Below are 14,160 nucleotides of genomic sequence, written 5' to 3'. Positions count from 1 at the left end.
ATGCACATATATATGGATGTTTTTACTTCCTCACATATTTTAGGGGGTATTTTGTATATTGGTGTGGTTGCGGTATTATTTGTAGTATTCTGTTTCGTGTTGAATTATTGTTCTAAATATTTAACCTTTACATAAAATGTTTATGAAGCTTGAGACGGCAGTTTTTATATTCTATTTTAAACGTGTGTGATGAAAAAGAAAAACCGGGGAGTGAGGAGTAAGAGCACAGATTGAAGTAGAACCAGACATATCAAAACCCCAGTCCAGTCTTGTTTCTATCAGCTACGCAAAATCTCTCAGATCAGGCCCTTCCTCTCACACCATAACCTAGAAATCATCATCCATGCATTCATCACTTCCTGGTTAGATTATTGTAACTCACTGTACACCTGCCTAAACCTCTCAAAACTCCAGTTAGTCCAAAACGCTGCAGCCAGACTCCTCACACACACCAAGAAAAGGGAACACATCACACACATTTGAGCCTCTCTTCACTGGTTCATGTGGGTTTAGAATTGATTTTACGATTTTCACTTTTAAAGCCTTAACTGGACTGGCCCCTGAGTACCTAAGAGAGTGTCTAAGGATGTGTGTCCCCAACTGCCTGAGATCTTCCGGCAGGTCCCTCTAGGAACTCCTAAGGGTGAAGTTAAAACCCAGAGAGGACCGGGTCATTGCGGTCAGGGCCCCGTCACTCTGGAACGACCTGCTGGAGGAGATCAGGCAAACCACATCCTTGTCCTCTTTTAAACCTCTTTTAAAAACACACTTTTTTAAATGTGCTTTTATTTCTTAACTCATCACTGACTTTTTCATTTCTGCATGTTTTTATTATTGTTCTTACTTCACTCATTTTAGCTCTCCTTACCTTTTAGTGTTTTCACTCACTATGTCTTGCTCTCTGTAAAGCACTTTGTAAACATGTTTTTAAAAGGTGCTATAGAAATAAAATGTATTATTATATTATTATCATCATAAAGATTGAAGTGCATAAAAATGAGCCCTGAAAAAAAACTGTCATTATAACAAAGTTTGTTTGTCATGAATCAACATTTCCCGTCTGTGTTTGCAAATAAAAGAGCAGAACCAAAGCAGTGTGTTTCTTTACTCTCCTCTCTAGGCGTTCTGATTTTGTGTGTTCAGATTATAAAAATCAGTCCCTCCAGGAAGTTGCGATTTCGCGATCGCAACTATCAACGCAAATTCAACCAATCAGCGCGATTTTTTCGCGGCCTTGCAATTTTTTACAATCACCGCAACTTTCCCGCAAATTTGACCAATTACCTCAACCTCAGCCCCTGCATGTCATCGGATTTGTCATCAATTTGACTTCCTTGGAACATAAACGTAAGTCCTCACTTGATCGGCACTTTTCAACAACAAAACACGCACAGAGAACGGGTGAAGAGAGAGGACAGCAGGCAGGACAAGTGACCATGACAACGTTGTTATTTATAGATTGAGGGGCTCAGTGTTAGCTTGGTCTCTACCTGCAGCAGGTGTGCTTTATGAACCAGCTCTCCTCACCTCCATGCATCTGTCTCATCTTCATTGAGGATTTTTACCCCCCGGTGTGCGTTAGTGACAAAGACACAACCGGGGGGACGTCTGTTTAATATTTGATGTTTGACGTTGTTGCCGTGGTTACCGTAAAAAGCTCGGCGTCTGCAGCTTGATTTAATCCAGTTTGGTGAAACATCAGACACATTCAGTAAGTTTGGATCAACTCCTCCTCATCAAAGATGCAGATGCATTTCAGAGTGCCGTGAACTGACTGTGGGCGGGTTTTATGCAGGGGGGAGGGGCAGATGATGGGGCATTAGTGCACCAAGGCTCTCCCCCCCCTCTCCCGCCTCCCTTCCACCCCTTATTTTAATGCACCTCACTAGATACTGATATAGGTAAAGACATGGGGTGGGGGGTGTGGGTTGGGTGGACCGGTTTTATACTGGGGGGGGGGGGGGGGGGGGGCAGATTGTGGTGCAGTAGTGCGCTACGGCTCTCCCCCCTCTCTCCCGCCCCTCCATCCGCCCCCCCCTATTTTAATGCACCTCACTAGATACTGATATAGGTAAAGATACAGGGTTGGGGGGGCAGGTTTTATACGGGGGGGGGGCGGCGGATTGTGATGCAGTAGTGCACTACGGCTCTCCCCCCTCTCTCCCGCCTCCCTTCCTGCCCCCCCTATTCTCCGCGCGCCTGGTCCTGGTCCTGCCCGTCTGCCTGGCTGTCTGCTCCTGGTGCCGGGCCCCCTCGGCCCTGGTGGCTCCTTTGGCTCCTTTGGCTCCGTCTTGGGGGGCTGTGGGGGCGGTGTTGTGGGGGTGTCCCTTGGGGGGGCTGCGGGATCTCTCCCCCCTCGCCTCCCTTTCCTCCTACTGGGTGACCTGGCGGTCGCCCTGGGTGCTCCGGCGGTACCTGCTTGCTTCCGGTCTGGGTCCTTGGCTCGTCCCCTGGCCTGGGTCTCCCGCGGCGGGTTGGGTCCTTCGGTCTGACGGCTCTCGCGGCCCGGGTGCCGGGCCGTACCGCTCAGCTGATCTGACCCAAGTGGTTTCATCTGCACCAGTGGTGGTCTTGTTACACAAATAGAACACAGCACGGCGGCAACCCTCTGCGACCCAAGCTTCAGTAATGATTGTGGACACTAAGGGTTGCTTAATCATTAGTATCACCACACAGAGGTTTTTTTTTGGCATCATGGTGAGATGGTCCCTCTCCATCTAAGTGTGTTAGGTCTCTCTCTCCTTCTCTCTCCCTGTCCCTTTGTATATCCTTATGTAATCTTTCTTTCACTTTCTATTATTCTTTTATTTTTTTTTTTTTGGCCCACCTAGGTGTGCACGCCCTCTTTTACAGAACATGATATTAGTTGCCAATAAAAGATAGGCCAGAGTTCTAAGAGGGATGGTGATGGTCGCATGCACACAGTCACAAGCACAGAAGAAAAAGGTTTTCTTTCTTTTCTTTTGCTGCAAGAATAAATTGCATTAATATTTGACAGTTTGTGACAAACATGACACAAACCAGAAATATATATGCAGACAAGAGAAGAAAAAAAAAAAAAAAAAAAGAATGATTTCTAAAAACTACTGTAATTTAGTGTATCTATTTGCCCCTGAGATGTTATTGGGGGAAAAAAGCAAAAAAACAAAAATCACAACTTTCACCGCAATTTTTTCTAAAAGCTGTCACAAAATCAGGCTTTTTGGGGACGCAACAATCACACAAAAATCCCACGAAATCCTGGAGGGACTGAAAGATGGAACGGTTCATTATCACCCCTCTCTTGAAGAAAGTCAGACTGGCTTTTTGAACACTCCTTGTAAAAATGGCCTCTTACAGAAGCATCAGGGGGGTCGTTTCTCTGCACAGCGAACATATCAGCATGTGTCACACAATTCGGAGGTAACCTACCAGCAACACCATTAACAAGTCCTCATCCTTCAATGGAGGGGGGGGCAGGTGGTCCTCCACCTGGACCACGTTGGTGACGTTGGTGCTTGTTGCTCAAAGCCTCTTTCATGTTGCTGATTTTATTTTGTAGGTCTTCTACTGAGCGCGCTCAGAAACACCACACGCATTTACCCGGTTCAAGATCTGAAGCCAGACCTTTATTTCTCGTTTGTTCTCTTTGAGGATTGACTTGCTGATAACAGATGTTTGTTCATTCTAGATTCTTCTAATCAAACGTCCATTTCTTCTTGATCTCCTCTCAGTCACAGCGGGACCGCTCCCCATGTTTGTTGTTGTTTATGTGTAGGAGGCATGCTCAGTTTGAATCTGTTGGATCAGGGTTTTTCAGGAGGTTCCCTGGACATATGGCGTTTTGCTTCGCTTTCATGGCGCCATTACTTACTTGGCTGATTATTTGCAGTCGTGCATGCGGCTAACGCTACGGCTAAATGTGCCGTTCCATAACGGCACCTTAAGACTGATGGTCCCGTTTGTGTGACGGCTGGACGTGCAGACAGACCCTGGTCATTTACTGAATAACTTGAGGCTCAGACAGAGTCCTGTTTTTAATGTAACCATGACTTTTTATTCCCCAAAGACTCACACCAGGTGGTCCAGATAAGGAAGGTACCTTCGATGAAGCTTAGAGCTTGAAATGTACAGTCATGGCCAAAAGTTTTGAGAATGAAAGAACTATTAATTTTCACAAAGTCTGCTGTTTCAGTTTTTATAATGGTAATTTGCATATACTCCAGAATGTTATGAGGAGTGATCAGCTCAACTGCAATTCATTGCAAAGTCCCTCTTTGCCTTGAAAATGAACTTTATCACCAAAAACACATTTCCACTGCATTTCAGCCCTGCCACAAAAGGACCAGCTAACATCATTTCAATGACACACAGGTGTCACACACATTAACACAGGTGTGGGTGTTGATGAGGACAAGGCTGGCGATCAATCTGTCATGATTGAGTGACTGGACACTTTAAAAGGAAGATGGTGCATGACACCATTGTTCCTCATCTGTTAGCCATGGTTACCTGCAAGGAAACACGTGCAGCCATCATTGCATTGCACAAAAAGGGCCTAACAGGGAAGTTTATAGCAGCGAGTAAGATTGCCCCTCAGTCAACCGTCTATCCAATTATCAAGAACTTCAAGGAGAGAGGTTCAATTGTTGCCAAACAGGCTCCAGGGTGCCCAAGAAAGTCCAGCAAGCGCCAGGACCGTCTCCTGAAGGCGTTACAGCTGCGGGATCGGGCCACCACCAGTGCAGAGCTTGCTCAGGAATGGCAGCAGGCAGGTGTGAGTGCATCTGCACGCACAGTGAGGCCAAGACTTTTGGAGGAAGGCCTGGTGTCAAGGAGGGCAGCAAAGAAGCCACTTCTCTCCAGTAAAAACATCAGGGACAGACTGATATTCTGCAGAAGGTACAGGGACTGGACTGCTGAGGACTGGGGTAAAGTCATTTTCTCTGATGAATCCCCTTTCCCATTGTTTGGGGCATCTGGAGGAAGGCTTGTTCGGAGAAGACGAGGTGAGCGCTACCATCAGTCCTGTCTCTTGCCAACAGTGAAGCATCCTGAGACCATTCATGTGTGGGGTTGCTTTTCGGTCAAGGGAGTGGGCTCTCTCACAATCTTGCCTAAAAACACAGCCATGAATAAAGAATGGTACCAGAACGTCCTCCGAGAGCAACTTCTCCCAACCATCCAAGGGCAGTTTGGTGATGAAGAATGCCTTTTCCAGCATGATGGAGCACCTTGCCATAAAGCAAAAGTCAGAACAAAATGGCTCGGGGAACAAAACATTAAGATTTTGGGCCCTTGGCCAGGAAACTCCCCAGATCTTAATCCCATTGAGAACTTGTGGTCAATCCTCAAGAGGCGGGTGGACAATCAAAAACCCACAAATTCTGACAAACTCCAAGCATTGATTATGCAAGAATGGACTGCCATCAGTCAGGATTTGGTCCAGAAGTTGATTGACAGCATGCCAGGGAGAATTGCAGAGGTCTTGAAAAAGAAGGGTCAACACTGCAAATATTGACTTATTGCATGAATTCTGTGTAATTCTCAATAAAAGCTTTTGATACTTATGAAATGCTTCTAATTGTATTTCATTATACCATAGAAACATCTGACAAAAACACCTAAAAACCCTGAAGCAGCAGACTTTGGGAAAATGTAATATTTGTGTCATTCTCAAAACTTTTGGCCATGACTGTACTTTCAGTGACTCCATGAGTCTCTGTCTCTCTCCAGTAAACACTTCATCACACATCATAAAGATAATTTAACATTAACACGTTCACAGTTTAAAGTGGAAGTGAAGTAAAAGGCATGGATCTGGTCCATGGTTAGCGTCACGTCCCGGGGTCGCCCCCCTGGTGGCTCTTCATGTGCGTCTTCAGACAGTGACCCTGAGTGAAGGCTTTGTCACAGAGTACACACTTGTACGGTCTCTCCCCGTTGTGAGTCCTCATGTGGACCTTCAGGTACTTCTTGCGGGCGCACGCCTTCCCGCAGATCCCACAGACGAACGGTTTGAGTCCCGAGTGGACCGTCATGTGGTTGTCCAGGTGAACCTTGCGTTTGAAGGACCAGCCGCAATCCGGGCAGCGGTACGGCGTCTCCCCGGTGTGGACCCTCATGTGAACCGTCAGAGGCCCCTTGGTGGTGAAGCCTTTGCCGCACTCGCCGCAGTGGTACGGCTTCTCGTTGGTGTGGGTCCTCATGTGGATCTGCAGCTGCTTGCTGGTCAGGAACATCTTGCAGCACACGTCGCAGAGGTACGACCTCTCCCTGTCCGTGTGGATCTTCTCGTGTTGCCTCAGCGTGCCGAGAAGCTTGAAGCTCCTCCCACAAACCTGACAGCTGTGCGGCCTCTCCTCGATGTGGGTCATCTTGTGGCGGGACAAGGACCGGTAGTCGCTGAGGGATTTCCCACACACGCCACAGAGGTGCGTGTGAGTCATGCGGTGAGCTTTCAGCTGGGACTTCAGCTCAAAGATCTTACTGCACGTGTGACACTTATGCAGCTGTCCGTCCTCGTGGAGTCTCTGGTGGTTCTCCAGGGACGCCTTCAGGGCGAACCGATCCGGACAGACCTCACACTCGTACGGTTTCTCTCCTGAGTGGGCGGCCACGTGTTCGTCGAAGCTGAGACGACCACAGAGAGACTCCCCGCACAAGTGGCAGTCTTCAGTTCTGTGATCCCTGAGATGATGTTCCTTCAGCGCCTCAGCAGACTCTGAAGGATCCCCACAGACCCCACAGAGACTCTCTGGGTCCTCCACGTGACTCCAGGCGTGTTTTACAAGCGTGACTTCCGACTCCTGCAGAGCGCCACAAACCCTGCAGGCGAGAGCGTCGCCGCTCTCCGTCACCTTGACGCCACATCGTCTTGATTTGGGTTTCTTCGTTGTCTTCGCCTGCAGCTCAGAGTCGCTTTCCTTGAACTCCTCGTCGCTCTTCTCTGGTTTCCAATCGTCATCGCTCTCATCCACCTCTTCTTCCACCTTTCCTATTCGAGCACTATCGCCCTCTTTACTCTTCGCTGCACAGCAGGCCTCAAAGTCCTCACGTGGTCCTGATAATCCACCATCATCAGCGTCCTCTGCTTCCTTGTCTTGTTGGTTTGATGTGGAGGCGTGTGGCTGCTCCTGAAGGGGGCTGCTGTGGGGAACAGGAGCACAAGTTAAAGGGGTGCAGAGGGAATCATTGAGTAGATCACAGTGAGTACTAAGAGCTTAGCTGGGCCGGCAGTAGGGGTGGGAATTAATAAGATTTCATCAATGTCAATGCCATTGTTGATTCTGCTTATCAATCCAACTCCTTATCAGTCCTCCTAACCATTCCTGAGGATTATTTTGAGGGTAAAAAAGTAGTTCTACTCAGTCTTCCTCCAACCATTTTATTGTTTCCAAAATCATGTCTGCACAAGACTGAACATGAACATATTCAACTTGAACATGCTGAACAATAGGTCAGGGGGCGGAGCCACACAGTTTTGACTTGGGGGGCCAAACTGGGGCGCTGACTGTTGAAGGGTTGGCCTTACCTCAAACCTAGGAGGGGTTACCTCCACTCATCACATCGACTTTAACTTCTTTTTATAAAATAATTTAACAAATGTTACATCTTTGTAGATTTCTAACATTAACATTAAAGGCACTATGAGGAGTTTTTCACCAGCTGAGAAACAGACTGAAACCAACACTGATGCCTCTTTATGACCTTCAAAAGCAAACAAAAACATAAACAACAACACTGATACCTTCTCTGTTGTCATTTTTAATGGCTTAAACCACTCAGAGGGGGGTAGGTGTCTGACATAGACTGTAAAAAATATGGACGTAGGATCCGTGACGTCACCCATTGGTTTCTGAAGAGCTGTCTTGAGACCAATCGGCAGCGGCAGCCATATTGCTTCTGTGGAGCCAGTGTGACGTAAAGAGGCGGGCTTTGAGCCTCCTAGCCAACAGCTGCAGTGTTCCTGCAGGCAGCTGTGCCTCTCATTGGAAGACTAGTAATCTCAATATCTTCTAAATTACCGAATTAGAAAAAAATCAACCCCCCTCACAGTGAGAGGACATCGAGAAATGAGCTATTCAGACTACACTCATCTTTTGTACCAGGCTGTAAACATGTTTATTAATGCTGCAAAGATCGTCTTTTCCCCATTCATGTGTATGTGACTTCCTGTACTTCCGGAGCCAGCCTCTAGTGGATCCTCGATGAACTGCAGCTTTTAACACTTCCGCATTGGACTCATATTTTTAGACCGGAGGTTGCCGCTTGGTGTCAGACCACATGATTGACATTTGGCTTTAGAAACGACTGTTCGACTGTTTTCATGGCAAATAATCACATTGAGTGATACACCTGTCTGTTAAAAGACAGCAGGTGAGGTTTTTGTTGAAAACACTACTTTTGCATGTACAGAACAAGAGATAAGAGGTATCACTTTGTCCACAGGGGGGCGGCTAAAATTGATACAAATCAAAAGTTCCTCATAGCAGCTTTAAAAATGTAACTGGACAGAGTGTCAACATTTCAATCTGCTGAACTCTTTAAGGACTCAAACTGAAGATGATTGTTTAAAAAGTCAAAGCATCAACAAAAACAATATTCAAATCCACAGAAACTCCTGTCTCTGCAGCTCGCTGAAACACAACAGCTGATCTGAATATAAGTAATGCCTCTGACATGGCAAACAGACAATCATGTTCAAGAATTTCAGGGTGGATAATCAGTTTTCAGGCTCCGCCACTGCAATAGGTTGACCTCATTCTCGGCCGCCTGGAGGAAAAGACTTTGAATTTAGAGAGGAAAAACACTTTTCCTCCGGGGGTCATCGCGGAGGTATTTTACCCGCTCTCGGTGCCTCATTTTCGGCCGCGTGAGTCTGGACGTAGCCCCTGAAACCTGGAGGAAAAGACTTCCTCTTGGTTGAAGGAGTTCTGCATCACAGAGTGTGTGAGGTAATGTGACCTGACGTGACGTGCTGGGAAATGAATCGCTAAGAAGAATCGATAACATTGATTTGTACAATTCAGATGGAGTTGATCAATTGGAACCGGTTCTAAGTCAGACCCGGTTTTTGACTCCCACCCCTAACCGGCATGCAACCTGAACCATCCTGAGCACCTCCAGGATGAACTGGAGAAGCTAAACTGTGCGGTGGAATGGGAACATGGTTTTGAAATCTGTTTGAGCGGCGTGTTGGAGTACCTCGTGTGAAGCTTGTTTTTATCCCACATCAACACTTCAGAGTCGTTCTCTCTTGTCCGTAGAGGATCAGTGTCTTCCTCGTTCTTCTGGGTTTCCTTTAGCGTCTGAAAGATAAAGAAGTCCAACTCTTTCTGGGATCTTCCAAACATCAAAATACTGGATTATCCGTTCCCTCTTCAACAAAAGATCAAAACATCACCTTCAGCCGGATGTAGATGGGCGACTTCTTCCAGTCGGTGCAGCTGATGTTCCTGTGGATCTCCTCCGGCGTCACCGCCTTCAGCCGCAGAGGCCGTAACCTCCGCCTCTTATCCGACGTCAAGATGTCAAAGAGTCTGTCGTCTCCCGTCAGCTGAGGGAAGCTGGACCTCAGCAAGTCCAGGAAGTCCCCCTCCTGCAGGCCTCGAGGACACTTCAGCTTCAGCAGAGGACATGTCTCCAGGACTGTGAGGAGGAGAGACAGTGTTCATAGTTTGAAATGTTAAAGGGACAGTTCAGTGTTTTGCAATGGATGCTGCGACGCTCGGCCCCTGTATCGAGCTTTAGCTTTTAGCTTTTGTTGGATTTAGTTTTCTGATGAACTTCTTGAATCCATCATTTCTGGCGGTGCTAACAGGAAGCAGGTCTTTACTGTAAGATGAGATTTTAGTTTTAGTTTGTAGATTCTTATTTTTCTCAGGTTGTGGATATTTGTTGTTCACATTCAGCTCCGGACGTCTTTAAGCCCCGCCTACCTCTCACCCTGCGACATGATTGGCTGTCTTCTTCTTCTGTCTAATGTTGGGTGGCAAATGGCGTTTAAGGCACATTGGCGCCCCCGTTTCCAGTGGTTGGGGGGTGTAATTACAGGTTTAAATATATCAAATTGTTTAGGAACATTTCTCATATTTATATTGAGAAAAATTACATCATGACAATTATCATTATCTTATTATCGCTCAGCCCTAACTGTGAGCTGACTCCTCCCCCTCCTGTCCCTGAAACAGTGACTGATAACCTCTCATAGCCTACCTACTGACGAGCCTCTTCACATCCTGTCCACCTTAAGTCTGTCCTCCACCTCGTCCTCATCCAAAAATAGTCTTCATGCACGACCTCCCAAAGAGAACAACGCTCTTAAAGTGCACGCACAGAGGTTTTAAGGTTTAAGGTTTTAGAGCACTTTGAGCATTTTGAAACCCGACATCTTCACATCAGAGAACCTGGATACCTGCACACTTGTTTTCCTCACCGCTGTTTGAGAGCACACTGATCCCAGGGTCCTCCAGGATCCGGATCCTGAGGTCGACGTGGGTCTGCGTGACGCCAATCTGAGGTCTGCAGGGCTTCCTCTTCTTGAACCGACTTCTTTTGAAACGCAGAAAGAAAGAGAGGAGAGGATTAGAGACAGACCGTCAATAACTTTCATACGGATTAAATCTGCGCTTCCTTCCCTCACCCTGACGGAGCTGGACGAGCTGACTCTTCCTCCTCATCTTCACGCTCCTCTTCCTCTGAAGTCCTGACCCTCCTGCAGCGCTTCACACCTGGAAACAGACAGAAAGAGATCATTATCCTTGGGTTTGATCCTAGATCAGGAGATTTCATTTAAAGCCCATATTAATAATTTGAATACTAAACTTGGTGTGAGGCTTGGGTTCTTTTTTAGAAACAGACCCTGCTTCTCTCTCAGGGTCAGAAAGAAATGAGTGACCTTCTGACCCATTCTTGACTACAGGGACAAGCTTTATCTGAGTGAGTCCTCTAAATGTCTCCAGTCTTTGGACACCGGTTTTCATTCTGCACTGAGATTTGTCCCTGGCTGTAGTCGTCTCACCCACCGTTGTGATTTGTATGTGAAATCAAATGTTCCTTCTCTGAGTGCACACAGATCCAAACCCTGTCTGACCCTGATCTATACGGCTCTTTGAGGCTTGATTCCTCACTATCTGTGCACTCTAGAGAAAAATCAGTTCCTATACCTTGTGTTCCAACACTACTCTTGTTTTATCTGTTCCTCGGGTAAGGACTGAATCTGGAAAAAGAGCTTTCAGCTGTGCTGCCCCCATGGCATGGAGCGCTCTACAGACTAACCTGAACCTCTCTGAACCTCTTACACTTGGAGCCTTCTGTTCTATCCTGAGGGACAGACAGCGTGAGAGCACTGAACAGGGCCTGTGTTTTAAACCTTAAGTTATTGTTTGTTGTTTAGTTACAGCCTCCACACCTCTTATTCACACTGTAAAACACTATGCATCTATAAACTGTAGGTTTTAACTTCTACTGTCATTTTCTTGTAACTGTTTTTATGACATGTGCTGCTGACCTCTTGAAAAGGTCCCCCTTGTGAAAGAGATCCTGATCTCAAAGGGTTTTCACCTGGTTCAATAAAGGTTTAATAAAATAAAAAAAATTAGTAACACATGTAGACTTCAAAACACTGGATTTAAAGGTGACATATCATGCAGAATGGACTTTTTTAATGTTTCTCTACCTGAAATATGTGTCCCTGTCACAACGCCATCCGGTCTGTAACAGGAAGTCAGAGCTCGGAGCTTGTTCAGCCCATAGACTGTATAAAATACAACTCAACCCCTCCTCCGTTTTTCATTCCCTGCACACATGTGTGCTAACAAGGAGCTTAGGAGGGAGGCATGCTAGTTGTAGGCTGTCTTAATAAACACAAAGGTCGCTTTGACTCCCCACGTCTGCAGATTTGAAGATCTAGTGGATGATTTTTAGTTTGCATGGAAAAGTGCTAGCGCTAGTTAGCATAGCCACATAGCTACATGTTGGTAGCTGTGTACCAAGACACACGTCGACATGCTGACAAATCAAACAACAAGAAACACTAAATCTGTGACCAATGGTTCAGAAAGGTCCTGCTGCAGGCGCCTCTCCGTCAGGATCAGATTCTGGATCAGATTCAGAGGGTTGAAGTAACGCGGGTCTGTGAGCAGCCGTGTATATTCAGCCAACATGTAAACATTAGATCAACGTGCTGGACAGCCGAGGCCACACCCACTTCTTCCTGAGGGGGCGTGGTCAGAGAGCTCATTCTCATTTAAAGGCACAGACACAGAAAACAGCCTGTTCTGAGCAGGGCTGAAGAAGAGGGGTTTTACAGGCAGACCAGAATCTGATTTCAAAGTGTTTTTATGAGCAATAAACTTTAAAGACATGTTTTGGGGACCTCTTAGACCAATATATGTTGATGAAGAAGAGCACAATATGTCACCTTTAATATCTGTCGCCTAAAGTTGTGAGAGTAAATCATGATTTAAAAGTGAATAATAAAGTTTTAAATTAATTCCAGTAAAGCCGAATTAAACACAGAGTCCAGCTGATTGATAAAAGCTCTGAAGTTTTCAGATTAAATGTTAAATAAAATGCTTATTTTTGAGTTATAAGTAAATAACATGAATTATGAATGGGATTCAGCCCCTCTCTGTTTTAACACCCCCCTTTATTTCCTGTTTCTATATATTTAATTTAAGTGTATTTACATGATGAACTCACCTGCTCTGTCTGCTGTGACCTCAGGCTGCAGGAGAACCTCCAGCTGCTTCTTCTGACGGTCTATCTGCAGTCTGAAGCCCGACGCCTCCTCCTCATATTCGGATACGATTCTGTCAACAGCCGCTAAGATCTCCAGAGAGGCCGCAGAGAGTCTCTCTGAGATGAACCCCCTCAGGGAGGAACCTTTACTCATCTTAGAGACTAAACTCAAAGTACATCCACTGTTTGGTGACTGGAACCGCGCATCATTTGCAAACCTGAGCTGTTTTCGGTTTGGGTGCGCCAACAAATGTCTTCCGAGTAGAAACAGAGACCTGAGTCAAAGGTTCCACTTTTTTCCTCTCTTATTTTGGGTTGGATGGCAGATTTACCTTTTTTTTTTTTTATGAATGATCAGGAATTTTATTATAATTAAATTAAATTTTTACTTTTTACTTTATATTTTTTGCATTTTCACCTTTATTAGATTAGAACAGCTGAAGGGAGACAGGAAATCATCATATTATTTTAGTCTGTACATATTAGTCATGCCTTTTTGTTGTTCTTTGAATTTATAGCTGATATTATTATATTTTTATTTTTATTTGTATGCCTTATTATGCCTTTTACAAAGAGAGCACAGTTTACCAAAATCAAATTCCTTGTGTGTTCAAGCATACCTGGCCAATAAAGCTGATTCTGATTCTGAAATGGTCGATGGGGGGAGTCAAGCCAACCTCTGTGACTAGATTTAATTTAATTTAATTTAAATTTGGTTAATTTTATTTTAATATTGCTTTCATTTAATCTAATTCTAATTCATTTTATTTGATGTATTTTTAATTTTTTTTATTTTTGTTTATTTAATTGTGTTATTCATTTCAGTTCATCTAATTTTAATTTATTTTTATTCATGTAGTTTTGTTTTATTTCATTTTGTTTATTTTGTTTGTTCATTTGTGTTTATTTGTGGGGGGGTTGTTGTTTTTTTAACCCTTATTTTACCAGGAATATTCCCATTGAGATACCAAGTCTCTTTTACACAGGAGTCCTGGCTGAGAGAGCAGCATAAAAAGTTTCACCAAATAGAACAGGACAAAACATATAATGACAATTATTACAACAATGTATAGATGATCAGTGTTAAGCTCTAAAACATGAGCACAAGCTGATCAGATCATCCTCTATCCTAGTTTTAAAATCCTCCAATCAAATTAAAGGATTCAGTTTCAGGCCAATCTTAAGCTCAAAACCAAGAAGAGGGAGCAAAGACATTAAAAGCACTTTTACCAAAGACAGAGCGAGTCTGAGGAATGATTAAAAGAAACTGTCCATGGGACTGAAGATGACAGCCACTGACGGCTTTAGGAATCAATAAGGACATGAATAAGACAGCAGCTCCTGGAGTACGGCCTTATAAAGAAACATATACCAATGCTCCATTCTTCTGTTGTGTAAGGAAGACAAGCCGACCTTTTCATACAAGATACAGTGATG

The 14,160-nt window shown here is 45.1% G+C and overlaps 1 protein-coding gene across 3 annotated transcripts; it reads right to left on the bottom strand.

Annotated features, from left to right (window-relative positions):
- Nucleotides 1-5,678: 5,678 nt before the first annotated feature.
- Nucleotides 5,679-12,978, bottom strand: LOC117809820 (zinc finger protein 502-like). Of its 3 annotated transcripts, none has more exons than XM_034679335.1 (6): nucleotides 12,685-12,978; nucleotides 10,625-10,712; nucleotides 10,418-10,533; nucleotides 9,386-9,630; nucleotides 9,187-9,290; nucleotides 5,679-7,128 (listed from the first exon to the last, which is right to left on the bottom strand). In XM_034679335.1, the coding sequence occupies exons 1-6, from the start codon at nucleotides 12,875-12,877 to the stop codon at nucleotides 5,817-5,819; spliced, it is 2,058 nt and encodes a 685-aa protein (XP_034535226.1). In that variant the 5' UTR covers nucleotides 12,878-12,978; the 3' UTR covers nucleotides 5,679-5,816. The 3 variants fall into 3 exon arrangements, with proteins under 3 accessions (XP_034535226.1, XP_034535228.1, XP_034535227.1); XM_034679337.1 differs by having other exon boundaries at nucleotides 5,679-7,125; XM_034679336.1 differs by having other exon boundaries at nucleotides 10,418-10,530.
- Between the last annotated feature and the right edge of the window lie 1,182 nt (nucleotides 12,979-14,160).

The sequence above is a fragment of the Notolabrus celidotus genome, unplaced genomic scaffold (assembly GCF_009762535.1).
Source record: "Notolabrus celidotus isolate fNotCel1 unplaced genomic scaffold, fNotCel1.pri scaffold_45C_arrow_ctg1, whole genome shotgun sequence".
Taxonomy (NCBI): Eukaryota; Metazoa; Chordata; class Actinopteri; order Labriformes; family Labridae; genus Notolabrus; species Notolabrus celidotus.
The sequence above is the reverse complement of the archived record's forward strand: the minus strand, read 5'-3'. Positions and strand labels throughout refer to the sequence as shown.